Below are 26,303 nucleotides of genomic sequence, written 5' to 3'. Positions count from 1 at the left end.
ACTCCGTCAGGTAAACGTTGTCTGTGCGGCCATCCCGGTTCAGACCACAGGGGAGCAAACCTCTGTAAGCGGAGACCAGAGACGTGCCTGGAGGAGATCGGTTCTAGGCTTGAGCAGGACTAGGAGAAACATGAGCCTGAGGAGGAGGGACAGAGGAATTGAGGCAGAGGCTGCAGAAGTCAAATTGGGACTCATTTCTCAGGGAAGAGTTTGGCCGTACCCCTTGAATCCCATTCAGGAGGGCAGGTATCTGGGCCCGTCCCATTGCCCTGTATCTCAGGGCTGGTTCTCCTGATGTCCTCTGCCCATCTGGCCTGGCAGGAGGAGGGTGAGGTTTTGCAGGATGCTATGGGGACAGGGTGAGAGGCGTCCCCGAGGCCATGGGCTCACTTTGGCCCCCATATAGCACCCAATGGCAGAGCTGCTGGAGGACAATGATCCTCCCTGCACATACACAACTTCCCTGAAGCAGCCCCTGAAGGTGTGGAGCCAGTGCCAGTGATTTTTTTTTGCACCACCAAAGCAGAAAGGGAGCCAGGGCGAATGGGGACAGCATTTGTATTGTTGAGGTGATTTTTTTTTTTTTTTTTTTTTTTTAAGTCTGGGGTGTGGGGTTTTTTATTTGTTTTTGCTTTGTTTGAATATCTGCTAATTGGCCCTTGTCCTCCTCCTCGCACATTTGAGCATCCTGCTGCAGCTCTAGCCCACATCCGACTCGCGTTACCAGGGGAAGAACAGCCGCATTGTAACCGCCCCGATCGTGCTATAATGGGGAGCTTTGTAGCCGAGGTGTGAAAGCGGAGCCGGCTCCCCAGGACAGGACTCTCGCTGCAGCGCAAAGGCTTTTATTTCCCCTGCTGCCAGGTTTTACAGTGTCCTCTGCTGCTCCCTCAGATCCTATAAATAACAGAAACCAGGATGCTGCCCACCCTGGGTCCCTTCCAGCACCCTGACCTTTCCAGCAAGCCACTGATGTGCCTTCCCAGGATGAAGTGCTGGTGATCCCGCTCCCCAGGGACAGGCAGCCGGAGGCAGGGAGGGTGTGAGCAGCACAAGATGAGATCACCTGCCAACAGCAGTAGGGAAACTTCATCCTCCTTTGCTGTGAACCTGGAGCAGACTTTCAGACGCGAACTGCGTGATCCTGGAAAGAGTCTCTGGCCTGGGAAATCCTTAGTTTTTCTCCTCCTTTTTTTTTTTTTTTTTTCCTTTTTTTTTTTTTTTTTTTTTTTCCCCTTCCAGAGATGTCTAGACTAACGAGCAGTGTTTTATCTCCTGTGAACAGCATTGAGCATCACTGTAAGGGCATGGAAAGCTTTTCCTCCAGCCACCCCATCATCATGGTAGCATCCCATTCAGGCTGTGAAATCCTTGCTTGAGCCTGCATCTCATAGTCTTCTTTCCCTTGACGAACAGTCAGTGTCGCTATTGCTGTTTACAGACTGCTTGGAGCACAGCAGTGTCCAGGAGCTCTGGTCAGTGGCCCGGTTGTGTCAGGCACTGTACGGGGCGGCATCGCTGGGCAATTGGATTTGCTGGTAGGTGGGACACGGCTGCACCTCGCCGGGCAGCCCTCTGCCTCCTCCAGTGGCACCTGTCTGCACTCGAGGGAAGGTGGTGGTGGTGGTGGTGGGCAGGCACCGTCTCCGTCCTGCAAACAGGAAGGCACAAAATGTCTCCGTTGGCTGCTGCGTCCCTGGACATAGGGCTGAGCGTGTCTGCTGCCACAACCCAGCCTGCTTCTACTCTTTTTCCTTGCCTTGTACATTGAGAAGAAGAACAAGCAAACAAAGACCAGGGACACCAGTGCAAAACCCAAAATGTATGAAATTTCCAGCTTCTAGATCATCTCCACTATCTCCAGCACATCTCTGTCCAGCCTGCATGCTCATTTGTAGTGGTTTTTTTATCTTCTTGTATTTCCTTTTTAATTTTTCCAGAAACTGAGGTGTGCATACCAACCACAAAAAAACCTAGACTCAAAGAAACAATTGAGCCAGATTTGCATACCCGTCGGCCATAGAGAAGACCACATATTCACAGATACGCACCCAACACATGCCCTTTCCAGTATCCCATCTGGAAACACCAGCCCCTGTGGTGCATGCTGAGTCCTGCAAATGCTGATCTGAAAGGTTCCTTCATGTCCTATAATTTACATCTCCAGGGATGTCAACAGAAAACCCATGGTCAGAAATAACTTAATGCTTCTCCTTCCATCAGCCAGGTCTAACAGAGGACAAAGGAAATGGTCTTCTATATTCTGTTGCAGAGCGTCTAAGCTATAAAATGGGGCCAAATGGCCTCCCCCGAGCACAAATAACAACAGGAGAAAGATCCATATGCAATCGAGTGTAGGATAAATGTGCTTAGCTGATCATTCGTTTCCCTAATATTTTTTTTATGAATAGGCTTAACTTATGGTAAGATGGGACTTTATGGTCCTGTAAGTCTTGCTTGTGTCAAAACAAATGAACTAGCCATCCTATGGGGGAACTATCAATCCAATATATGTGTGTGTATGGGTGTGGGGAGTCAGACCTATTATACCTTTAAGAGCAAATTAGATGCTGTTCCTATGATTCATAATGCTATATATCTAATGGCATGACTCGTCATCTAGAAAATAAACGTTTCGAGCCAGTTTCTCATCTCATAAATTTCCCCTCTGGCACTGAAGGACATAAACTAAATGGGCTGACTCACAGGGAAACAATACAATTTGGATACTTTTAAATGAAAGATAAAATTGCCTAAGGGCACAGAGGGGCGTTGAGATCCTGGGGAGTGGTTGGCAAGCACAGGATGGTGCGTGGGGGCCACTCTGCCATCCCCAGCAGGCAAGGCTGCTCCTGGGAAGCCCTTCACACTTGCAGAGCCTGTTGGGTTTTCCCAGCTTGGTGTGACCACCATGGTGAAGCATCCGATGTGGAGATGGTCATGGTGGAGATGGTCTTCTTGTTGTATGTGCTTGTCTCCTGGCAGGGACGAAAGCGTTTGCTGCACGTTTCCAAGCATGGCAGCAGGGAAGGACAGGAGATGTGGAGGTGCCCGCTCCAAGGCAGGAAGGCAAGGCGGTCCTCAGCCACCACAGACCAGGGAGGTCCCTGTGCATTCCCACCTGGAGCTCTCCCAAAGACTGCAGCTGCCCATGGGATGGGTCTCAGCACCTTCACTCCATCCTTTGCCCGTTGCTCTTGGTTTTCCTGTGCTGTTGGGCTCCTGGTTTGGGTGGCAGCTGCCATTCCCCTGGGTTTGTGTGAGCAGTGCCATACCTCCTGGGCTACGCTGTCAGAAGGGGAAAGGGAAGGAAAGGTTTTCACATGGTTGCCACCGGTGGAGGACCATGTGCCTGCAGCGTGCCTTTGGGGCTGGGCTGGTGAAAGCTATCGCCTTTGCAGGGGAGGGCAACTTCAAGTGCTGATCTCTGCCAGGGCCTGAGAGCAGCCTCTGCCACTGCAACCAGAACCTGGAGCAGGCTGGGGGAGCCGAGGGAAGGAACGGTGGGCTCTGTGTGAGCTACAGCAAAAGCTGTACCTGGCTTCAGGGCTAAGAAGACCACAGAGACCATCCGTTTGTCGTGAAGTTTCTGCAGAGCAATTGCATGTCTCCACAGAGCAGGCTGGTATCCCCATGGAGGGTTGTAGAGCCTCCTAAAGCGATGGTGAACATCTTCGTGCAGAGAGCTTCATCCTTTCTTTCTGCACGATCTTAACCGTTCCCCCCATTGGTTTGCTCTTGCCACTTCCCCACCCTTCGACACACACTCCCCGGCACCGATGGGAAAATCCTGGAAACCACTGGCTCAAAATCCCATTGGAAAGTGAGAGAAGGTGAGTCCTGGCTGCCTGGCCACCCCAGCCTGGCCCTGACGTCAGCCAGCTGCTGGAAATCGGAGGGAGCCAGCAGCCAGCACCGGGGGCTAGCCACGCTCCGAGTAACCCGGTTAGTGCGCGTAGGTGTGCTCGCCTTAATGAGTGCAATTGAAGGACGCATCGATTAGCTAACCTCGTTTGTGTGAAGGTTGACACAAGGCAGATGACGGCTGGGTACCCGCAGGATCTAATTAAAATGTATGTGAGGCTGGGCAGGCAGAGCAGAGGGGATTGCTCATCCAGCCTTGCACTTACCAGCAGAAAAAAGAAAATAGAAGGAAGGAATTGACTATTGGATTTGGCTAAAGGGCATGGATGGGGTGGGGGGGATTTCTTCCCTGGGTTGGGGATGTGCAGGGAGGAGCTGGGTTAGGGGCCAGGGAGGGAGCATGCAGAGCGGCGGGGCTCGGGGCTGGGAACGCAGTGACAGCGGAGCAGTGCCGTCGGTGTGACAGTTCAGCTCTTCCAAAATCTGCCTTCGCCCGCATCTCTGTGCACACATGTACCCACAACATAGGTATTTATCCTGCTTCCTAGGGAGAGCACACACTTCCCCATCCATCTACATGCATCATTTTCTGTTTCTATCCTGCACAGACGCGCCGCTCTCTACAGAATTGTATCTGCACCCATTTATTCCATGTGTCAGATAAACTCCTCTCTGTCTTCCCTGCTCTCCAATTACTTTGCGATGCCGTTTCCAGCCCAGTGCTTCAATTACATTCTAAAGAACAAAGTAAAATAACGTCACATTTTCTCTTTCACATGTTTTTTCCTTCCCTTTTTTTTTTTTTTCCCTTCTGGAACAGTCCCACTTTATAAATGCCTGGAAGCAGAAAATGTTTCAGACGCGAGAGCCTCGAGGCGCCTCGTTAAAGGCGCTCGAGGTGTTTGGGGAGAGCGACAAAACCCCGGACAATGGGAGCCCTGACGTCAGGCTCTATTTATACCTCCTCTTTTCAGAAACCTCGCCGGGATGGCGCTTTTCCTAGAGTTTTCTGCTAAATGCCGCAGCCGCTGGAGCTGTACCTGTCCTCCTCAAAGGGCACGTTTTTATCTTTAAGGCGTAACCTGGCAGCACGGACGATATCGCCAGGGCCAGGCATCCGCAGGCGGCTTTGAATGGGCGGAATAGTGCTGCTGCGAGCTGGGCTGCGCGGAGGCTGGCAGCGAGGCTGCTGTACATGGATGAGGACCTGTGAAGGCGTTTCAACCCCAAAATGTGCCTTTTAAAAGGTCAAAAGCATTACAAAGAGGTTTGTTTTAGTGGATGAAGTTTTGGTGTTACAATTATTCTAGCAGGGCGTTGTGGCTTCACAGGGTCGGGTTGAATGTTGGCCATGTGTGTGTGCGGGGAGAGACGCTGTTTAATTAGGCGCGACAGGCAAAGGGTGGCAGGAGAAACCACCGTAGATCCCTGCAGTCTGAACTACAGCAGGGTACAGTGCAAGAGATGCCCCATCCTGCAGCGTGGGGACTGACACCGAGCGCCCTGAGCTGCAGGATGAGCACAGGGAAGACACCACAGAGTTAGACCTGGAGGGCTTTGGGAATTCAGTCAAAAGTGTTTCAGCCTCAGATCCCAGCAGATGTACAGCTGTTGTTCTGGGGATCCGTTGGCATCATTAGGAGCGGTCAAGAGGGCTCCTGGTCAGGCTGGGGACAGCTTGCGGGGAGGGAGACTGCCCGGCTGGGGAACACCCTGCAAGTATTTTACAGGATTTTATTTTTTTGTTCCAGATACTGCTATTTTGCTTGTATTCCTTATGCAAGTGAATAAAGCAGCAGTTTGCTTGCAGGAGGGCAGCTCTTGTGAATAACAAACCTATGAGGAGGATGGGAGTGGTCTCTGTTGTTGGGGATGTAGGAATTACTTTATTCTTTGTGGGGACAGAAACAGCAACAGGATGGGCACGTGGAAGAGTTTCACTGTGCACAGCAGCAGTGTAAAGGTACCCCACGTATGATGTCCAGTATCACAAACGGGCTTACGTTTGTGTTTCTTCAGGCAGCCCAGTCCTCCATCACAGGAGATCCCCTCTGTCGGATCGTGCAGACACTCCCCGTCCCCACACCAAAAGCGGCGCCCAGGGATGAACCAGCGTCGCTCAATACGCGGGAGCTAAAGCACAGGAGGGTGAAGGGACTTGCCCAGGGCCATGCAGAGAGTCTGTGGCAGAGCTGGGGAGGACACCCCCACCTTGTATTTCCCAATCCCGGAGCTCTGCACACACCCTCCCCGATGCTCAGCACCACGCGGCCAAGCCGCTGGCTGGATTTCACTGAGTCTTTAGCACACGTGTTCACGCTTTTTGTTCTCACATCAGGCTTTCAAGGGAGCCCTGATGAGCTCATACTGGTGCTCGGGGAAAGGCGATGTTATCGAAGACTGGTGCAGGTGTGACCTCAACGCCTTCGATGAGAACGGACTCCCGAACTGCAGCCCTCTCCCTCCGCCTGTGTATGTATCAGTGCGAGCCCCTCCCGCGGGTCACGGCCCCCGGCACCAGCCCCTTTCCCACAGGCTTGGCCCATGGGCACCTCCTTCCTCTCACCTTCGAGCCCCAGGGCTGCAGTCCAGCACTCTTCACTGTGTGACTGATGCCTTTAGGATATCCTGGCTCCGGCTGTGGCCCTGGAAGGTCTCCTTATAGATTTTCATCACCTGATTAGCAGGGCTTGTAGAATGGGATTTCAAATGCTGAAAGAAATGGAATTACGGTGCAATTCATTGTAGCTTGTCAGAGCAAGAGCGAATCAGGAGCAAACTGATGGGGAATTAGCTGAGAAAGCAGGAAGACTGGCTCCAGTGAGCCACAAGGAGCAGAACACCTTCTTAGTGAGCTAGTATCCTTAGAGGGGATTCATTTCCCATCCCGAGTTCCATAAACACGCTCATACCTTTGAAGCCGGACTCTCCATAGTCCTGTACTTTGCATTGTCATTTACCCTGGTGCAAAGAGAGCAGACACCTTTTCACTAGCACAGCCAGGAGCACAAAGCTGCTCTGCCTTCACCCCTACCCACACAGTCTCTGATCCAGGCAGGAGCTCCTGCACAGCTGCCCTACTTTGGCTTTTGCTCACACCCATCAGAGGCTTGCTCATTTGCAGCTGGGTAAATTCAGAGCCACACCTGCCCCTTCTCTCCCTCCCACCCTCCCTTGCTTTTGCTTGCTGGTGATGCAGACTGGATCTTCCCCTCCTGTAGACTCAGCTCCTCTGGGTTGCATGAAGGTTAAGCTGCATCCTCCTGTTCTCTTTTGCTCCTGGGCAGCTGGTCCTTGGTTCCCCATTGGGCTGCTGAAGCTCAGCAGTTCTTGCAGGAGGTGAAGGCTCCTTTAGACAGGATATTTGGGGTTGCACAGTTGCAGTTGCATGACCTAGGCTTCCAGGAGCAGGGGGAGGTAAGGACACACATTGCAGTAGGCTGGACCCAACTGGTCTTCAACTGGAAGTTCTTCTGTGCTAACCCACCTGCTCTCCCCTTGTGCCCCCTGTCCTTGTGGGTCTGTGTGCACATCCCTGTGTATGAGTGTGAGCCCTGCCTGGGGTTGTGCTGCTTGTAGAGGTGGATTCCTCCCCAGAAAGGGAGCTGATGTCTTATTTAGTTTCTTTCCTGTCTCCTGCCCAGCCTGCGGCTCTCCCCCAACGTGGAGCCCTCCAGCACCGTGGTCTCTCTGGAGTGGCTGGATGTGCAGCCTGCCATTGGGACGAAGGTGTCTGACTATGTCCTGCAGCACAAGAAGGTGGATGAATACACGGACACGGACCTCTACACAGGTGGGTGCAGCTGCTGAGAGCAAGCTCCTCTTGGTGCAGAGGGTGCACGATGATGCATCCTGTGCCCCGCCTGGCTGGGAGCTGCTGCTTTTGTGGGGAATGGTGCATAGAGCCAAGGTGTTATATGAGGTATCAAAACCGCTCCATTCAGGAGAGGTTTCTGAAGGCTTCTACAGGTGTGGGTATTTGAGGGGAAGGGGAAATACAAAAATGCAGCATGGCAGAAGGAAATGATTTGCTCTTTTTGGGTAGGAGAGCTGTGAGTTGGAGTTTTTGACTGAAGCATCTGTTTGATCTGATCAATCTGAAATGCTGCAGGATGGTGGGTGTGGGAGGAAGGTCAGCCCTCAACAACTCAGGGGCTTTACTGGTCTGTTCCAGTGAGTACTGCATTGCATAGTGGCCTTTGAAAGGACACTTTTAAGTTGCCTTGCATACCTATCGAAGTAACCCAAAGCCTGCAATATTTAGGGAGATCATTTAAGCAGCACAAAACTTCTCCAGGGGAACCTGAAACTTCCCTGGGTTGGAGTTTGGTTCCCAGCTCAGGCTTGGACTGAGTGCTCTGTGCCTTGCAAAGGCTTTGTCAGCAATTCAAGCTGTGCTCCAGAAGCTACTGGGCAAGGTGGAGGTTGTGAAGGATGGGGTTTGATCTGGATGAGTCAATGATGTATTTCAGAAAATAGCACTTGAGACCTTGAGTGATGCTACTGCTGCATGGAAAGCCAGGCAAAACCTCCTATGGCTTTTTGCTTGAGGATTTTGGATGTAGTTTGTTGAAGAAGCTCATGTGACATATCTGGGGCAGCCAGTGTTGTTGACCGAAGCAGAGATTTACCTTTGGGTGAAGGCTCCTTCCCCAGCTGCTGGCAGTGCCTAACTTCAGCCCCCGCTAGGTAAGGGGACGTAGGAAGAAGGTTTCCACCTGTCATTGGAGCAAGGCTCTGCAACAGCTACTCCTTTGGGTGATTAAAAACCTCATTTGGTTTAAGGTGGAGTCTGGTCAGCTTATGCAAGGCACGCACGTCCGGTGGTGCCTGCAAGGACAAGGAACCAGAATGAAGATGGGGACAGGGCTGGCACTGGAGGGGGGAGCCTCGCTGCACTCGTGCAGTCTTGCAGGGGCTTCCTGAACATCCTGGCAAGATGTTTGTCTGTGTTTCCCTGTCGGGAAGGCAATCTCAGGAAGATCATTTGGAGCAAGATCCGGAGTTGCGCACAGGCAGTCCTTGGGTCTTGGTCAGAAGCTTTCTCAGCTTGTGGTGGTGGCTTTTTTCTTCTCCTCACTAATTTGGTAAGACCCTCTGCTGCTGTGAGCTGCCATAGAGCAAACTGCTCCAGCTCACAGACACGGGGAAGTTTTCACCCTCTCTGTTCATCTCGGGCCCATCTATTCTGCTTCTGCAGCCTCTCTTACCACCATATCCAAAATTTTTGTGCTACAAGAGCTGGACTTTCCTGCTGGAGAGAGCCAGAGTCCCACATCCCGGGGGACCCTGGCTGTTGGTGGAGACCCCTGTGAGGAGCTCTGGTTCCTGGCTCATACACCAGTCCTGACCCCCAGGAGCTTTCTCCTACACCTCGCCAGCATCTACTTCCAGAGCTGCCTGATGTGGCCATGGCCCCTGAGTTATGTTTCTAGTTTCCTGGTGTGGAAGAAGGCTTGTTCTTTATCTTGGAGGAGCACCCTCTGGTAATGGAGAAAGAAAACAAGCCACCAAAGGAGGGGCTTTGTTTTGGATGGGGATTCCAGATTGCTCACACATCGGTCAGGTGAAGCCAGGCTGGGGAAACATGGGTTTTTTCCTTTGAAGTGTCTGGATCTTTGCCTGGCAGCCAGAGTAGGAAATACAGATTATTATTATTATTATTATTTTCCTTTTATGACTGCCATGTGTTTGACAGGCGATTGAATTCATTGTGGGGAGCTGCCCTCCCCTCTCCCTGTTCTGGGGGACTGTTCGGGACAGAATGACCCCATTAACAATTAAAGAGAAAAGCCAATCTTAAATCTCTCCCTTCTTGCTATGTTGTTTATAACCAAACAACATTCCTGCCTTCATTCCTTTCTTACCCTACAGGCCCCTAATGCCAGATGACTTGATTCTTGCAAATACCTTGCATAGGTTTGCAGAGATGCTGACTGCTACAGCTCTCAAAGGCTTTGCTTGGTACCGTGCTTCACCCAGCCAAAAATCCTACCATGAGTGTCCCCTCACCACCATCACCCACCCATCACGCTGCACCGCATCTCCATTACATCTGAGCAGCACCCACAAAAACAAGTCAACCCCAGAAGGGGGGGAAGCTTTGGGAGGGGGACGTGGGATATGAAATTTGGATGTCTTTTGATGGATTTTGGCAGATCTTTCTTCCCCATCAGTCTCCTGGCTGCTGGCAGGTAGGACCAGGTTGCTCCCGTTGCTGGGAGGTGCACCACAGGTATTTGCAGAGCATGGCAATGCTGGGCTGGGAGGATGCTGCAAGGTTTGAGGACTCTTGGGGCTGCTGCCATTCATCCCTTGGATCTGTTGAGTTTAAATGCGTGGGTTATTTGTGCTTGTACGGGAGTTTTGTTTGGTTTATTGCAGTTGTAGCCATTTCTTATTGGGATTCCTGGCATTGGCTGGGGTTAGAGCTGGGCCAACCTGCTCTTCAGCTCCGTGGCAAGCTAGATGGTACCTGGCTCCTGCCTAAGCTGCCTTCTGCCTTCCTCCTGTCCACCAAAAGCCTCCAGTCTCTCACCCTTGTAAAACTCCTTGGCCTCCCCCTTGCTTTGCAACTGGAAGACGTAGCCTTTCCCTTGAGCCAGAAAATATTTTCTCCTCTTCTTCTTGGAGCAGAGTCAGGAGGGAGTTTTGGGGCTGGTCTAACGTGCATCCCCTCTGCTCCCTGCTGGGCTCTGTGCAGGGCGGCGATGCTGCGGGACGGGGCGGAAGGAGCCGGGAGCTCGCATGGGTTGTCTGCCCCCGGCTGTACATGCTTTTTAAAGAGGCTTATTACTGGTGCTTAGAAAAACACAGCCCTTGGACCATCTGAGGCTAATAGGAGGTGAACTTGTGTGCGAAACAAACCACGCTTTCAACACCAGCGCGCGGGGAGCAAGCGGCTCTCCGCTCGGGAGCCAGCGGAGAAGACGGAGAGCAATTACATCCCAAACTGTTTATTAAAACTTGTGGAAATTACTTGTAATTCCATGTGTGCGACGGCTTTGTAGTTGAGTGATGCTCTTTGTTTGAACGTGGGGCTCTCGAAGAGGGCGCGAGCATGTGTGTGTGTGTGTGCGCGGCCGAGCCCGCCAGCGCATTATGTCATGGACGAAGCAGGCGCTGCACTTGAGAGGGAGAGGGAGAAATGTGTTTTACAGGGTGAGGTACAAACTGAAATGGCTGTGAACATCTGGAACTGATATTAGGCTTGGAAAATGTTTTCTGTCACTCCAACACTCCTCTGGAGGAAGGTTTCTGAAGTTAAGAAGCTCCGAAGGGGATGAGGGGGAGGGATGAGGGGATAACATGACCGTGGCGCAAAGTGCTTTTTATGTCTGTTCTGGTTGCCGTAGCCAGGCCATGTCCCTGCCTGTGCTGGATGGGGGACCTGGGGAATCGCTGTTGCTTGTTGTGGTGGCCCTGGCTTGGAAGGTAGCTGAGCCCCGCTGCCTGAGACGGTCCTGCGTGGGGAGCACTGCATCCTCCAGCCAGCCATGGGTAGAAGGACAGGGGGATCCTTGCCCTGGTGTTAGGGTTGGGAGCTGAGGAGGAAGGCCTCATCTTAAAAGATGACGGGTGAAATCCTCGGCTGGGGACAGGCAGACCTGTGCCTGGTTTAACACCACCTCCGCCATCTCTGGGGCCCACCTGGGAGGTCAGGCCCACCTGGGGGGCGGCTGCTGTGAGCGGGCAAAACGCAAAGGTTAAAAATAAAACGGTGCTTCGAATGTGTTTGTAGCACACACACAGCAGGCCTGGGGATGGCTGGGGGCGGAGGACGGGCTGGGTGTTCGCTGTGTGCTGGGTTGGGCTCCGTGGGTTCGGCTGGGGGCTGCGTCGCTCCTGAGGTGGTGGCCATGTCGCTGCGGTGGTGCTTTGTAGCTCTGCGAGCTCCTCGGTCCCTTGCTCGATGTTCCTCTCCCTGGTGCAGTTTTCTTTCGCTCCTGCCCGCGGCTCTGCTGCTGGGTCTCTGAACACACGTCTGTGGGGGGCCTGGGGGGTGTCTGCCACGTGCCCGCACAGGGGACAGTGAGGAGGGCTGGGGAGGGGATGGTTTGAGCGTGTGAGCCCTGAGAGTATCTCAAAGTACTTTGCTGGTGCTAAGTCAGGCCTTGCACTCTCCGAGGTAGGAATGGGCTTTCCCTTCCTGTGTAAACGGAGGGGAAAAAAACAAGACAGAGAGATAAAATGCCTTCCCTGAGGTCACAAGAGCCGGGCAGTGGATTAACCTCAGCACAAGACCCTCAGCATTGAACGGTACTAGCCTCCGAGGGCAGAGAGGAGTGCAGGTCCTGGATCCCCCCAGCTCTGTGCCCTGCCCTGCGCTCACTCCTCTCTCAGGACCCACAAGCTGACCACTGAACTACACTGCTCCTCCCAGTCATTCCCCACCACCACGGTGGTCAGCCCTGTGCCCATGCAAAGCACATGCCGTAGCTGTGCTCCTTGAGCGTCAAGCCGCCTCCTCCTGCTTGTGCTTCAGTATCAAAGTGGGTAGAACTGGGAAGATGGAGAGAAACGAAGCATCGCTTGCTGTCATTATGGTTGAGGGTGATAGCGAGTGCAAATGTGACGTTGCCACAATGTGCTGCTTGCTCTGTGTTGCTGCTAGCAGATCATGAAAGGATTGCGAGGCTCTGCCTCTCTCCCAGCCCATCGTCTTCTGTTCTGCATAGGCTCTTACACTGTGCTTTCCTCCCTTCTCTGTGGTACCACTTCTACAGCTCGGTGTGCGTCGACAGCTGGGTCAACGTAGTTGGGGATATTGTGGGCTATCAGCTGAATAAAGTATTTAATGCAGAAGTACACCGCTCATTTGCTTTTATACAGAAGTGCTCCTGTTGGTTGCGAGATGCCATGTCCCAGACGGACAGGTGAGGTCTAGGCAGAGACTCCCAAGCTTTATTATTTCTCATGACATCAAGGAATCCTGGCTGCTCCTGGGTCTCTTTGGCTGGGCAGTGATCACGTTCGTAAGAAGAGGTAGCCCTCATCCAGAACAGCTTGTAATCCTCGAAGAAAGGAGAACAGAAACACAGCCTGCTGAAGGAGTTTGTTGGAGATCAAGTAGACCTCGGAGCAGGAGAATACAGATTCTGGCAGCTTGGTCAGAGTCCTCTAGTATACTAGAACCCTCTATATACAGGACTGTGGTATGGTGAAGAGGTAGCAGGTAAGCTGGGGAGGGTGTCTGGAGAATAGACTGGGTGGAACGATGTACAGAAGTTGAGGGTATGGTTATATAAAACCTGTGCGCGTTATCGCGCTAGCATTGCAGGCTTCTCCGGAGCAGTGCTGTTCTGCAGAGGAGTCTTTGAATACGCATCATGTCTATAAAAGAAAGTGAAAGAGGTCAAACCAGAAGGCTTAGTGTTTTGTACACTTGCAAGTTGTGCCCCAAATTGAGGCTTCAGAGTATCTTATTTATAACTTAACTCTGTTCTGTAGAGCATCGTTCTGACGTGTCTGGGTGGCCGGGGCTGTATAGATATAGCTATGGCAACCGTCACTTCCAGTACACCCTCTTGTGTGCAAGCTGTGCTGCTACTGTCATGTGAAAACCAGCGATAGGCTGGAAGAAGAAAAGAAAAAACTGTCTGGCCAGAACAAATACTGTGCCTGTCAGTAAGGAGTCAGAGCAATCTCTGTACAAGCAGGTTGCACTCCTATTACATGCCTTAAAATCATTTTTAGAGTCCTGACTTCCAAACAGACTGGGCACCAGAGAGAGTAGTAGGAGTTGACACTCCCACTAGAAAGCTGTAGGAGCTTGAGGTCCAGCCAGGAGTTGGGTAAATACGTGAACATCCAGAGTTTTAATTCATGCCAACGAAATGTGGAGGATGTTAAAGCATGAGTGTTTAAACCAGTTGCTAATGATGCTAATGATCTTGAGTGTGGATGATGGTATTGACTACCTCTGTAAAGCTCTGTGGAGGCAAAGCTCTCTCTGTAGAGCGCACTATGGCACCTGCATTAATACAGGTGCCACTTTTGTAGATGACTTTGATTTGTAAGTTGGCCCAGGGGACGCAGGCTCTGCAGCTGGTGGATCACAAACTGAGACTTGGAAAAGAGACCACAGTCTCCATTGGTTTCAGGACAGCAGATCTTCTGCTATGATACCAGACCACTACCCTCAGCACAGTGATGCTGGTGGTCAAGAAGGTTAGTGCTCAGCCTGGGAGTGATAGACAGCTCTTGCAGGGGGCATCTGTGCGTTTGACTCTTGTTCAAAAGAGGTCCTTGAACGTCACTGAAGTAGAGGAGGACCTGATGGTGGTCAGGAGCTGATGACCCACCATTGCCAGTCTTATACTCACTGCTTGGTTGTCTACCTGCTTGTTTCTTGGTGATCTGCCTGGTGGATCTCAGCTGGTTTCTCAGTGGGCAGGTGTTTGGCTGATCACAACCACCACTCAGTGAAGACTAGCTCGCTTGTGCGCTGAGGATGGAAATGCAACAGAGCTTCTTCTGCAAATGCGTGTGTGTGGGGAGCCTGGCCAGGGCAGGGCTGCTGCGTGGAAGCTGTCATTGCTGCTGCCTCTCCTGTAACTAGCGCATGGGTAAAGATGTTTTCAACACCCAGAATACCCTTCTTAGGTGCTGAATCCACTTCACTTGTTAGCACAAGGAAAGATGATTTGAAAAGAAGCCTTTGAAGATAAGGTCAAGTTTTTGGAAGCTGCTTCCTGGGTTGGGTTGTGTAATAGCACCAAGCAAGTGCTTAATTTTGGCCATTACACTCACAGTGAAGCACTGATTTCTCTCCCACTGGGACAGCTGTAGTTATTTCCACCTACCAGTGTCGTTTTTGTATCCTGGAAAGCAGAAAGGAGGTGGAGGATTCTCAGCTCTCAGTTAGGGTTGAGTCAGTTGCTGAAATATTAATTCACATTTCCATATGGTTGTTCCAGGTTTTTTATTTTTATCTGCCCAGACACCTTTTGGACAGAACTGGACATTATCTTTGCTTTCTCCCAAATCACTTCATAGGTGGAGAGCTGGGACTGTCTGCCTGTTCCCTGCTGACCGAGGAGGACGGAGCAGTCTGGATGGTGCCATGAGTATGTCATGCACTTTAAGAGCACAGTGTTTGCCAAGGGCTTTGTGCTGGCTGTTCAGAGCTACCTCTCCCTCAAGGCAAAGGACAGCTGTAGATGCTCCTTTCTAGCAAAGAAAGCTCTGAACTTCTTATATGGCAGTTAATGAGGCCAGTCATAGAGGGTTTTTTACTTGTCTGTAATTTTATCCTCTAGGATTAAGTTTCTCCTGATCTGGAAAAGTCAAGGCCACAAATCCATCATGTCAGAAAGCATCAAAAGTGAAGGCTGCTAATACAGTCAGACGGGTCATGGCATGTGAGCGCAGTTCAGTGGAACTTTTTCATAGGAGCCTTTATTGACTAGACAGGCTTTTCTAATCAATAAATTGTGGCTGGAATTTGGAGGGAAGCTCAGTTTGTGTTTGCAAAGCTGGTGCTTGGCAATGCAGCCCTGAGCTATTTGGAAAATTTAGGCTGTGGGGCATCCGTGGATGCAACACAACCCTGCTCTGGGAGGAAACTTGGGCATGCTTGCTGAGCAAAGTACATGGGTCTTCCCTTTGGATGGGCTCTGAATGACGCCTAGACTGGGACTCCTTGCCAGGTTAGGATCTTCCTGGAGATTTTGCATGTTCCTCTCATTCTAGCCAAAGCCTGAGATGAGATCCTGAACGGGATGGGGAATCTGCTTTCCAGTCCTCTGGCTGCTGTTGAGATTTCCCATGCATTCAGCTCAGGTGGCTGAAATACAATCCAAAAAGTTAGACAGTGTCCCTCCATGCTTCTCTGGAACGAAATATGGATGGGAAAGGGATCCAAGGAGGGACAAAGGCTGCCTTGGGACAGCCTATTCTGTCCTGTCTGAAACCTCTCAACCCCAGTGCAGGAGGTACTCTGGGGACGTTGCAGTCATTCTGGGCTATGATCCTGCCCCTTGCCTGCTCTGCCCTGCCAGCGTCAAGGCTGCTCTGAACCACACCATTCCTCAGGTGCATATGTGTTAGATGGCACATGGTGGTACCAGTCCTGCGTCCCTGCATCTCCCAAGCTGGGCTGCGTACACTGTCCTGACGACCATCGTCCCTGCCTCCCTGTTCGCCAAGACGATGGGGGCTCCTCTTGTCGGGCAGTGGCTCAAGGTGGGGCATGTCATCTATTGCCCATGTTGCTTTGGTGTGAGGGAAGCTAAGTAAAAATGGAGAGGGATTAAACCTTGAGTCAGGGGATTTGCCAATTAAAATAGCTGCTCTTCCTGCAGGTTTCATATGATACAAGAGCAGGGAGAGATCCTCCCCATCTCCCCTGTGACTCCTTCCCAGTTTGTTCAGCTTGCTAGGGATTGAGAACTGGCTCTTAGGAGCAAGGGGGCAGCTGGGTCTAGGTTACATTTCATGCTGTTTAGATAGGATAAACCTTTCCTCCCTGTAATTGGGTGATTGGACTTGTGAGCTTTCTCAGATACTAATCTGGAGACCCTAGAGGGGGTCAGATTAGGTTATGGAGACATAATAGGAAATACTGCTGTGGCTAGTTTGGGTTATGGGGGATAGAGTGGATATTCTGCAGCGTTCCCCTGCTGGGTTCCCACTGAGCAGGCCTGCGTGGTGGGGTCAAGGAGCGGTCTTATCTCAGCATCGGGTTGACTTGGTGTTTGCTGGGAGCGACTGTCTCTGAACTCTTTCCACCCCTGTAAGCCTGCTCTTCCAGAGAACAGGACAATGACCTCTCCTTTGCTGGAGGGAGGGGTGGGTGATGCTGACCTGCTGCTGGGGCTTGTTCACAGGGGAGAGAGCATCTTTTTTCAAATGGGCATCGATGTCTTCAGGAACCCTGAGATAGAAAAAGCTTCATATTCTGAACTGGTGTTGTTTGGACCAAGGTCTTCCTCCTTGCTAGCCCATGTCATGCCGATTGTGGGGAAACAGTTGATACATCCTAGAGGGGATCATTTAGAGCAGTGAGCATTTAAGTGCATGCTTTCATCTGTCCCATGTGAGAGATGTATTTGAGGAAGGATGTCATGTTGGTCCAGTCAGAGCCAGTGAGATGAGCTTGTCCCTGTGGCCAAATGAGTTTTTCAGAGCTGTACTGATTAGGGATGCTGCACTGAAGCAGCATCCTGAGGGGTATCGGAGAAGGGAAGCCCACCACGTTTATGCCACAGACCTGGTTGGCGTCTGGGTTAATACCTTCTCCTGTTCCTGTGTGCTATGTCTGGGAGCAGCTCTGCAGTGTTGCTGGACACGAGTTCTGCTGATACAAGCCTGGCTCCAGGCACTGGTCTGCAGTGCTCTTTCCAGCCCTCATTTCTTTTTATTAACAGTGAGATGACAGATAGGGGATGGTCATTAATTTAATAAAAGAAGTTCTGATCACAACTACAGAAGCAAGGTCCTGAGGTTTTTTGTGGTGGTCTTGATGACTCACCCTAATGAAATAGGGTGACACTGGGATAGGAAATACCTCACTGGAGCTCAGAGAAGGGCAATGGCTCTTCCTACATAGCAGCCAGGCTCCTACAGTCATTCTGCCATCCTTGGCTAGCCTGTCCTTGGGACTGGCCTCACCAATATGAGCATTACCCCCACTGAGAAGACCCCAGTTTCAACTCCAGAGAGACCCATGGTCCTATGCAGCTAGGTCAGTTTGCTGGCTTTAATGAGGCTCACTCTTTGTTTCCCCAGTGCTGGCGCTGAGCACCTGACCGGGGTGATGGTGGAGTCAGGAGCGTTGAGGTATGGCTGAGGGATCCCACTCTCCATCCCCCCCTTCGTGGCACACTCACATGTGTGCACACTTGTGAGGACACTGAGGGCAGGAGCGCAGGTGCTAGCAGCAAGGCTGTGTTGTGAGAGGAGAGCTTGTACTCGATCACAGATAATACTTGGCTTTCCTTTATCCTGCGCTGTCATCTGTGGAAATCGATAAATCTCACCAACTTCATTGTGCGGCCTGGGAGCGCTCAGCAGTAACGGCCAAAAATTGTGCGTGGACTCTAAATCCAGAAGAGCCAGTTAAGAGCAAGGGGTCTAAATTCATGTGCAGTTAATATTTATTGTGCTTGCTGCTCTCAAGCCTCAAAAGTTCACACTTGGCTGCAGATTGTTTTCAGATCTCAATTTTCAGTTCCTCAAGAAAACCTTGGTGTTGTCTTGGTAGATGGAGAGTGTCAAACCCTGGTGAATGTGCCTGTCCTGCTAGGGACCAAGGTGAGCAGGAGTGAGAGCTACCACCAGGCATCAAAGAAGCCAGTGGGTCTGCCCTGTCCTGGTGCACAGCTTTCACGGATGGTGAGACAGCCATCCCATCTGGGTGCCCTGGGCTGTGCCAGACCCTGTGGGGATGACGTGCAGTGGTCATGGGGACTGTTCCCCCTCGGCATCTTGACTTCGCTGGCGGTCCTCCCACAGCCCTGCAGCTGATGGAGCGTCCTCTGCCAGACACCCCCAGGATGGTGTGATGGTGTCTGGCAGCGCAGCCCCATCTTGGCACTCTGCTTTCTGAGGATGAAGGCATGAGACCATTTTCTCCTTATTTAAGCTAAGGAGCTTTCTTTGAAAGCTCCCAGACCTTTTCCAATCCTCAAGGATGAGCTCAGAGAAGCAGCAATAGCTCCTTAAAATTGGACACTGGGGCCTCTAGACCTAGAAAGAGGCTGTGCGTTCCCCTCCCGGGGGGGCTGGGAGGACTTTTGGCGCCTGCTCTGCCTGGCCCCAGCTCCCAGCCTCCCTGTTCCCTCCTGTCCCAAAAGCGGGCAGCTGCAGAGAGGCATGCTGGGGCTTGTTGGGAACGGCGCTGGAGAAGGAAGCGTGTGAGCCGGAGAGATGGCCCGTGGTGGAGGGGGTGGGACGTGGGAAACCCACCCAGTTCATCCGGGCAAGGCTGGGATAGTGCAGGAGGTGGGTAGCTGGACAGGCGCTTCTTGCTCGCCCCAGCTGTGCACCGTGAGGGTCAGCTGCTCGGCATCTGCCTGCGTCCTCCAGCCGCAAACAGCTGGCGCGTTCCATCGGGAACGCGCCGAGCTGCACCGGGACCAACCCCACTTCGGCACAGCCGGGTCAGCCAGCTCCCTTCAGCTCTCAGCCATGGGCTGATCCTGCACCCTGGTGCTGCGGTGCCTGCGGAGAGGGTCCTCTCCCCCTGGGGTACCCCCTAAGCAGGATGCTGGGGCGAACCTCTGCCCTCCTCTCTGCATGTACAATGGTGGGCACACGGTGCAGTGGACACCGAAGCCGAGCAGCGGGGCTGGGGATGGGAAATGCCTTCCTCCCTGCCCCCCGTGCTCATCAGCCGACCATCCTGCGCACGTGATGGATTCCCTTTATCTGCTAATATTGGTCATAAAACAATCCAGATCTGTCCATAATCCTGTTAGAGCCCTTGACTCTTGCTCCTGTGACTCCCGGCAGCCCTAATTACAGATACTCATGCTGGTGATTAATGACTTGATTCATCTTCAGTGGCACCAGTTTTACATGCGAAGCCCGCTTTCCCCCCCGCAATGATTTGTGCAAAGGGGAAATAATCCCTGTTAAAAACCAACAGCACAGAAATGTGGCGTTGGCATTTTGCCTTCGTTTGGCCCTTCTGCATCCTGTCGATCCTTTCACTCATCTCCCCCCGGCCTTTCATCTCTGAGAGAACGACCCTAATTGCTGCATGCTCTAATTTTGCTGCACTGTAACCCATAAATCACTCAGACACATGGAGCATTTTCATGCTCCTTAACAAAAGGAGCGGGATTTTCTCCTCTGCTGCGTGTTTTACAAGTGACTAATTGCATCAAGGCACCTTTGAAGCAATGACTTCATCAATTGCTCATCCTGCAGACGCACTGCTGGTTATGTATGCCTGATCAGAATCCTACATTTATTAGGATTAATTTATTCTCCAATCATTTTTCTTCCGCCACAAGGACAGGAAAGTTGAGTGATGTTACTTGCTCAGCTACGTAAGCACGATTTCTTGCCTCATTACTGAGCCTGAGATATTTTTGTTACATGCTGAAACTTCTCCAAATGAAAATGAGTAATGTTACGTCTCGGACAGAAGTGCTCCCACGACACTAGAGAAATCAAGTTATTTCAGGGTGCCTACAAATTGGCTTTAGATCTTCATCATCTTCCTTTCTAATTTTGCCCCCCCCCCATTTGTCATGGGGCACATGTCTGTGTGAGCGATAGCACATCTTGGGGCTTCATACAAAGGGGGCCAGGAGTCGGTAAGAGCATATGTTTCTCCCAACTAGAGACCATCTTGCTCTAGGTTAGCAAATCCTTACGAGGCTGCTGCTGGGTGTATGGTTGAGCGGGAGGGGTGTGGAAGGGCTGGCTCTATTAAAAAAGGACATAGTGAACGCAGGCTGAGCGTCTCCAAGAAGGAGGCACTGTAGCTGGTGAGGACAGAGAGCAGTAAACACAAGGCAAATTCACACATTTTCTTAAAAGCTGTGGTCAAACTGTTTTGTAGGAGTAGTGGCTGATAACTGCCAGAAGCCCTTGACTCAGCTGCTAACCTCCCACCCCCAGAAAGACTCCTCGTTTGGGAAGGATGGAGCTTGTTTGCATCCAGGCAGGAATTTTGCCTCAGCTACTTCCAGTCTTGTGTTCATCTGCCCTTAATTCACTGCTGGTCCCAGCAAGTGCCTGCGGGGCGGAGGATTTTGCAGCATATCTAATGGACCAAATAGGGTTATTTTGAACCAGAGCTGGGTTTAAGGCTGTGGTTTGGGGGAGCTGTGGCAATGCTGGAGAGCCTCACCTGGATGATGTGTAGTGCTGGGATGAGGAGGTGCAGGAGAGAGGATGGAGAAGGAGCACTCGAGGGGGGTGGTTTCCTTCTGTTGCACTGTGAAGGAGTGCACCAAGGCCACCATAACAGCGGCTGGGAGAGTGCTCACACAGCACTGGGGAGCTCGAGTTTGGCAAGAGACCAGAGAAAAGTAGGTGACTGCTTTGGACAGACTGGAGAGAGTGCAGCTCTGGACCTAGGAGGCATACCGAACCCCAGAGCTCTACAGAGGTGTGCTTGTTTTATTTTGCCAACAGCAAGCTGGCAAAACACCGGCTGTTTTGATGGCCAATCCTGCTGTCCTGCTGGATGTCCAGCCTCGGTTCATGTTGCATGTAATGGGGCCAGCTATTAACAAGCGGTGGAGCAGAGACCCGATCCCTGGCTGGCGCGGAGCCCTCCTGTCCCACTCTCCCTCTGGCCCCATGGCCGGGGCTTGGGTTGGGGTGGATGAAGAGTGGGGTGTTGCCGATAAAACATGTAAAGAAGCAGGGGATGCTGGTAAACGTGGGGTTTTGCCTACAGAGGGGGCTCCTGCACTGCCCAAGGCTGTCCGGGCTGGGAAGGCAGGAGAAGGGATGCAGCGGCTGCCAGCTGACCTTTCTCAAACAGTTCATGGGTTTCCAGAGCAGCCGAGGTGTCAGCGGTGTAGAGCAGTCACAGCTTCCCAGTCGCTGGAGGAGGAAGGCAGGGGGCACTCGAAAGGGGAGGAAAAGGCTCCGTCCTGGAAGGGTGGAAACCTTGCAACCTATTAACCGTTTCTCAGCGGAGAAAGATGGAAAGCAAACAAGGGTCTGCTTTTCTCCTGCGCCGTGCTCGCCCGCTCCCATCCTTTCTGCCCTTCTGTCTTCTAACCCTGCCTGCCTTTCCCTCCTGGCTCCTGCAAAGGCAGGACCTAGGACATTGAGGATTTAGGTGAAAAATCAGCTCTGCCCCACCAGGCTGAGCAGACCTAAACAGAGCAGCGTGCTGGAAAGCAAAGCGTGCCTCTGCACCCAGAGCCCCGGCGGTCCCTGTGGTTGTGTCTCCATGCGAAGCCCTCTGCTTTGTCAAAGTCTACGCAATCAGACTTAATTAGTAGGCAGGGACCCACTGAAAAACCTCTTCCAGGCCTTTTTTTATCCAGCATGTAGCAGGGCGCTCTGTGTTGTCAGATACCTCTACTTGCTGAAAGCAGATTTGTCTCAAACAAGGGAAGGGGCTGAGTTGCTCCACGACAGCCTAAAACTAAGACACTTTTGCTCACAGATGACAAAGCTTGGGAGTAAATTAGCAGGCAGAGTCTGTGAAAGGAAATGTTTCCTTAAACGTTTCCATAAAAGCTAATTGGCCTATAAGAGCAGCGTACCTGTGGGTGCACTGCCTCCCAGGGTTTGCGGCTCAAGGAATCTATTCCTGGCTCAACTAATACTTTTCAGTGTGACTTTGAGCAGGTCATTTCAGTTCTTTGTGCCTTAGTTTCCCTCTCTCTGAAATGAGAAGAATACTGCCTTCCAGAGCACTGATAAGGTTTAAGTACTAAAATTTTATTACTTAGTTGAAGATCCTTGGCAAAGGGATATTATGCAGATAGAAGGTTAATGATGATGATAGGGAGAGAATAAAAAAAGAAATTGCTGTTTTATTTTTATTTTGTTCTTTAAATGATGTTTAATAGCCAGTTTTCAATTCAGGAATAAAACCCAGTCCTCTGTGACCACCAAATTATCTTGCAAACGCTGTTCTGCACGCTCTTAAAGCTTGCAGAAAAAGCGAGGAGCGTACCCCTTCTCTCTGTTCTTAGGAGCAATCAGCAAAACATGTCTTGAGCAGCTGATCTCCAGCGAGAGTTTTTCTTTTCCCAATTAGGAAGCTTGTCTTGATTCGTGAATAATTAAGAGAGCACTTCCCGAGAGTCCTCCACCCAGTGTTGTGGGTCTGTTAGGGGCTGATGGTCCCTGCTGGGGTGACAGCCCTGTTGTACCAGGCATGGTGTGTGTTGGGGCAGCTCCTTGCCCATGGTCTGAGCAGATGGAGGGACCTGCCCGAGGTCGGGTAGGAAGTCAGGCAGACTGGGCAAACAGGACTTCAGTTCTACCACAGGGAATTAAAGGCTGAACTGAGCCATTACCCCCACAAATTAACATCATGCCTTTCCAGAAGAATCTCTAGGCCAGCACACCCCACCACTGTGATGACTTGGAAAGCAAAGGTGCCCCTTCCAGGAAAAGAGCCTGTTAGTGTTTGCAGCGATGCTGCGGCCTGGGAGGGGTGCCCGCAGGGTGGGTGCCCACCCAACCCCTCGCTGGCCCTGCAGCCCTGCCCACGGCGCCCTGCCCAGCTGCCCCGACAGCACCGCCGGCCACCCCAGTTTGTCATCCTCACCACAGCCACCGCAGGCTGTAAATGTCAACCACAGCGAAACTGAGCGCAGTCTGCGGCCGGGTGTTTGCTTATTTATTTCTTTTTTCATTTGTTTTTTTCACAAACATTAGCTACGTCAAGAATGCCATGTTCGTCACCCTCAAACTATTACAAAAGTTAAGGTCAAATTCATGGAATAGTTTTGGCTGGGGAAAAGAACAATATAGACGAGTTGGTCCCCGGTGGGTGAGGCATGGGGGCTGGAGGATTTTGTCTTCTCTCTTTCTGCTGGTTGTGGATGAAGGTTTCCTGTCCCAGTGGCAGTGTCCAGCCATGGGGTGGAGGCTGTGTTTGCAAGGATGCACTCACGGCACTTGTGCTCTCTTTTTCTTGCTGAATTCCACTTTGGAGAAATACTTATTGAGATGTGGTTTGTTAGGGGAGGTAATATCTCTTGTTAGGCCAACTGATACACCTGGAGAAGGAAACAAGGTAAAAAAACCCAGCTTTTGGACACACAGTCCTCCATTAGTCACCAGCTAATCCCAATCACTATTCTTCTACCCTCCTCGTGGTCCAATGGCTCATTTGAGAGGTGGGAGACGTCTGCCCATTTTGCCCACCTCCTCACGCACTATCATACCCCTCTGGCTGCCCACACAACCTTCCTTTGATCCGTCCTCCTACATGTCCCCATCACCTCCCGCCAAGCTCGTTGTCCTGTTTTCTTTCTGCACAAATTTCCACTTCTAAGATTCTTTTCCCCCATTTGCATCTTTGTGTCTCTCACAGTGAGCTCCTCTTGCCTTGTCCCACCTGCACAGCGGCAGCCTCGCATCTTCTCTGGCATCCCCCACTGTGATGCTGAGCATGAATAGCTCCAGCCAGGAGCCTGCAAGCCTTCCACGGGTGACAGTGCAAAATACACTTGGAGCATTGCTTTTTGGTTCCCCGTGAAGTTGCACTTGATTGCAGACAGTTTCTCCCCCGGCTCGTCTTTGCTGTCTCTCTGCTTGGGAGGTTGGGTAACACAACTGCAGAATTTGTCCGGTTTTTGTGAAGCGGCTTGTCCCTAGAGCAGACAGCAGCTTTTAGCCATGGCTGCCTAGGAGAGTGTTTCTCCACTCCAGTTTTGGCACTGAGCACAAGCCCTGCAGGTAGCTGGGTTGCAAAACATCGTGCTGGTTTCTGCTGGCTGGCCAAAGCGTCCGGCAGAGAGCGGCCAGAGTCTTGAGCCAGGTCTGAAGACCTTATTGGCCCTTATTGGAAAACAATCTTCAATTATTAGAAAATAACTTTCTATGGCCCTTATTGGAAAATAATCTTCAATGGATCTAAGCGCTTCCCCGATGAGGCAGTTCATGCTCTTTGTTTGCACTGGCAAGGAAAGCAACACTGAAATTGCCACAGCCACACCAGCAAGACGTTGGTGATTCATGACCCCTTAATCCAGCTTGATGACCAAGTGTCAGCACAATGGGAAAAATCACTGTAGGAAGATGAAGGAAGAAACCAAATGGTGTGTCTTTATCCTCCTTTTCAGCCCTGTGATGTGGGGCTATCCTGGCATGTGTCTCCCCGTGGAGGCTCTCACTGGCAGAGTTTGGGTGCCTGTTCCCTCTCTGCCCATGCCAGGAGCTGAGGACTTGAGAACAGGAGGGCTTGGGCCTTTGTACTGGCTCTTTTCTGGGGGAAGAATCCCACCCCAGAGCCTGTATTCAACTCTGAAGTGTTGGTCCATCACTTTTTCCCTTTGCTGTTGACCTCTTGAATATCTCTGAGTTTCTTCCCAGCACTTTAAATTTTATTGCCTATATAACAGGCTTCTAAACAAGGATGCATCCACTGTCCCCATCCCCTCATCATGTTTGCTCAAAGCTCTTCTCAAAGCTTTCCCAAAAAGCTGCCATGTGTATAGACAGATGGTTTTCTCCTCAACCCTGCGCCTCTCTCCCTCATTCCTCCATCTCCGTCTGGATTCTTCTGGCTGTGTCTGGGAGGGATTCAGCTCTAGGAGCGGGGTGCAGTGTCTGCGCCAGGGAAGGGAAGGGGCTGTGCTCCCATTAACCCTCCCACCTTGATAAATACGGTCATGGTGAATTTGTTGAAGACACAGGTTGATGGGGGGGGTTGCCATCTGTGTCTGTACAGAGCCCATGTGGGACTATTGACAGTGACAGTATTTCATAGAATCATAGAATATCTTGAGTTGGAAAGGACTCTTAAGGATCATCGAGTCCAACTCCCTGAAGTGGGAGTTGTCTGCTCATATGTATGTGTATAAAATCTCTCCCAACAAGACCTTGATCTCTCTTGGGACCTCAAGGTGCTACTGCAAGATGAAACGATCGAATACCATTGCCCAGCAAAAGGTCACATTGCATCAGTAAAACTCATCTTTGTAAAGAAGAGGAGCTTGGTCTATCTCTCTGTTTAAGAGCCAGGCTGCGAGTTGTTGCCAGACAAGCTGTTTGGGTATTTGGTTTGCGTAATGGATGATGGGGAAGTGCTGTGAGAGGCTGGAAGGGAGATCCCACAAGGTGTGGTTTGCCTTCTGCACCCCTGCAGCCTCCCTGTCTGTGCTCTGGGTCCTGCCACTCACGCAGTGCTTATTCATACCAGGAATAAACCCAGCCCTTTTTTGACCTTAACTGATGTTTTAGGATTTCTTTTATTTGTGGACCTTGGCTTGGCCTTCTGCCGCTATTTGTCTCTCCAAAAAAAGGATTCTGCTCTTTCAATTTCTGCGTCCAATTTGGAGGGGGGGGTATTACCTATCGGGATCAGTAAATAGCTCATCTGACTTCATAATACTTAGCATTTAGATAGTGCTTTCCACTGTCAGAGCCCTTTGCAAACTCCCAGTAATCCTCCCAGTACCCCTCGAGTTAGGTAAGTATAACTAATCCCAAACAAATAGCTTCAATGTGGAACTAATGTAGAGAATGCGTAAGAGTAATTTAAGGTTTAAAAGAAAACTAGTGGGTAATCTCGCAACAAAATTAGAAAAAAAGGGCAGAGAGAAGGGGAAAAGCCTGAGTTATTGAATGTGAAAGTTAAATCAGACTTGAACACGTTGTTAATTTGCATTTCAAGTAGCCAGTTTGGCTGCAAATATTACAACTACTTAGTGTAGGTCCTGCTGTTTAGAGGTATGAAATACATCAAAGCTTCAACAGCACGTGAAATAACTGAATTGAAAATGCCCTCAAGTTTAGCCTTTTTGTGCATGTTAGACCTTACTGGTTTTTCCATATAG

General features: G+C 51.2%; 1 protein-coding gene across 3 annotated transcripts in view; it reads left to right on the top strand.

Moving 5' to 3' along the window:
• Window positions 1-26,303, top strand: part of ASTN2 (astrotactin 2) — a 362,574-nt gene that overhangs the window by 262,990 nt on the left and 73,281 nt on the right. For all 3 annotated transcript variants that reach the window (XM_029999952.1, XM_029999953.1, XM_029999955.2), the window contains exons 18-19: window positions 6,203-6,336; window positions 7,509-7,657. In XM_029999952.1, the coding sequence (XP_029855812.1) occupies window positions 6,203-6,336; window positions 7,509-7,657 (283 nt within the window). The remainder of the gene's footprint in view (window positions 1-6,202; window positions 6,337-7,508; window positions 7,658-26,303) is intronic.

This window comes from Aquila chrysaetos, chromosome 24, assembly GCF_900496995.4.
Source record: "Aquila chrysaetos chrysaetos chromosome 24, bAquChr1.4, whole genome shotgun sequence".
Lineage (NCBI taxonomy): Eukaryota > Metazoa > Chordata > Aves > Accipitriformes > Accipitridae > Aquila > Aquila chrysaetos.
The sequence above is the reverse complement of the archived record's forward strand: the minus strand, read 5'-3'. Positions and strand labels throughout refer to the sequence as shown.